The sequence below is a fragment of the Echiichthys vipera genome (genome assembly GCF_963691815.1).
Source record: "Echiichthys vipera genome assembly, chromosome: 18".
Taxonomy (NCBI): domain Eukaryota; kingdom Metazoa; phylum Chordata; class Actinopteri; order Perciformes; family Trachinidae; genus Echiichthys; species Echiichthys vipera.
In genome coordinates this window covers 290,500-292,999 of record NC_139843.1, presented here as the reverse complement: position 1 = coordinate 292,999, position 2,500 = coordinate 290,500, and the positions used below count along the sequence as shown (strand labels likewise).

The following is a 2,500-nucleotide window of genomic DNA, read 5'->3' as shown; positions in this document are numbered from 1 at the left end:
CAGGGTCCAGAGTCCAGAGTGCACACAGGTACCTGTAGGAAATACGGTTGGTCGCCGGTCCAGTCCTGGTTCTGCCAGACCTGCTCCTGGGGAGAGACCCGGTGTTCTGCACGTGTGCAACCTGCTCTGGAGCTGGAACATGCCTCCTCCTCTGGACCCTGGACTCTGGACCCTGGACCCTGGACCCTGACTCTGGACCCCTGGACTCTGGACTCTGAGTCACGACGCGTTGGTCCTTAACATGATCATGTGACCACAGGAACTTTATTAAAGGTCTGATCAGGAACAATGTTTCTCTGTTAGTCTCACACACAGGTGAACACACACACACACACACACACAGGTGAACACACACACAGGTGAACTCACACAGAAGAAGGAGAAGAAGAAGGAGAAGAAGAGAAGAAGAAGAAGAAGAAGAAGAAGAAAAGAAGAAGGAGAAGAAGAAGAAGAAGAAGAAGAAGAAGAAGAAGAAAAAGAAGAAGGAGAAGAAGAAGAAGAAGAAGAAGAAGAAGAAGAAGAAGAAGAAGAAGAAGAAGAAGAAGAAGAGGAAGAAGAAGAAGAAGAAGAAGAAGAAGAAGAAGAAGAAGAAGAAGAAGAGAAACAGTGAAATGAGACGGGGTTCAAACCCACGGGACTCTGCTGCGCTCTGATTGGGAGGGCGGTCTCCATGGTTACCGTCTTTAATTAGGAGGGCAATTAAAGAGGTTGAACGGGCGGCACACACACACACACACACACACACACACACACACACACACACACACACACACACACACACACACAACACACACACACACACACACACACACACACACACACACACACACACACACACTGTCCTCTGGGGACGGTGAGGCGTCTGGTCTTCTTACCCAGAAGCCACTGGGGCGACTCCTCTTCAAAGAGCGAATTACGCTTTTGTCCGCCTCGTTACTCTCTGCTGCTTCAGACCCAGACCCAGACCCAGACCTGACCCAGACCAGACCCAGACCCTGACCCAACCCAGACCAGACCCAGACCCAGACCCAGATCCAGACCCAGACCCAGACCCAGACCCAGACCCAGACCCTGACCAGACCCAGACCCAGACCGCGGCCCAGACCCAGACCCAGACCCAGACCCAGATCCAGACCCAGATCCAGACCCTGACCCAGATCCAGACCCAGACCCAGACCCAGACCCAGACCCAGACCCTGACCTGCTGATCTGAACCCTGATGATCTGGACAAGCCCAACCAGGGCTCCTGTTTTTAGGGCCGGTCTCTCTCTCGCGTCAGGGTTCAGCTCATGGTGGTTCTGAAGCGTGAGACAGGTCCGGCTCCCTCCCGTCTCAGGGGAACGTTCAGAAATAAGACCTGGTTTCTAACCGTACAGAGAACAAACGGGTGAAGTGTTCTTTAAAAGTGCCAGGAAGTGACTCGTTTAGTGAGAGTTCCACTTCCTGTCTCAGCAGAAACCTCCTGAGGCCACCGTGACACCTCTGACCGGCACCACAGGACGTTCGGACGGGTCTGGTGTTTCACCATGTGACTGAAACACCACTGCTGTTGAGAAGCTAACCTGTTAGCATGTTAGCTAACGTGTTAGCATGTAAGCTAACGTGTTAGCATGTTAGCTAACCTGTTAGCATGTGAGCTAACGTGTCACCATCCAGTTAAATAAAACAGGTTTTACTCTCATTCACGTTAATGCACAGATATTAATATTAATCTGTGTCCACTGTCTTCTGTGGGTCCAGGGGTGCCTCAGGGGTCTGGTCTGGTCCCCTTTAGTCTGAGAACCTGAATCTTTAAAGAGTTTTAAGCGCAGCAGCGGCAGCTTCTGATTGGCTCAAAGGGTTCAAACCTGCGTACCTTCAGACGGGTCCAGCCTCCGGGCGCGGCGGCCATGTTTGGAGTTGTTGTGTACGAACATGTTGTCGGAGACGGCGAGAACGTGACCGTCCACGTTCACTGTCGTAGAGACCACCACCTGCACACACACACACACACACACACACACACACACACAGACACACACACACACACACACACACACACACACAGACACACAGACACACACACACACACACACACACACACAGACACACAGACACACACAGACACACACACACACACACACAGACACACACACACACACACACACACCACACACACACAGACACACACACACACACACGACACACACACACACACACACACACACACACACCACACACACACACAACACACACAGACACACACCACACACACACAGACACACACACACACACACACACACACACACACACACACACCACAGACACACAGACACACACAGACACACACACACAGACACACACACACACACAGACACAGACACACAGACACACACGCACACACACACACACACAGACACACACGCACACACACACACACACAGACACACAGACACACACAGACGCACACGCACACGCACACACCACAGACACACAGACACACACACAGACACACACACA

At 52.0% G+C, this 2,500-nt stretch overlaps 1 protein-coding gene across 1 annotated transcript in view; it reads right to left on the bottom strand.

Moving 5' to 3' along the window:
• The window catches only part of ebf3a (EBF transcription factor 3a), a gene marked incomplete at its 5' end in the record, with an annotated part of 47,830 nt that overhangs the window by 17,186 nt on the left and 28,144 nt on the right, over nt 1-2,500 (bottom strand). The window contains 1 exon segment of the mRNA XM_083932223.1: nt 1,857-1,974. Within this exon segment, the coding sequence (XP_083788349.1) occupies nt 1,857-1,974 (118 nt within the window).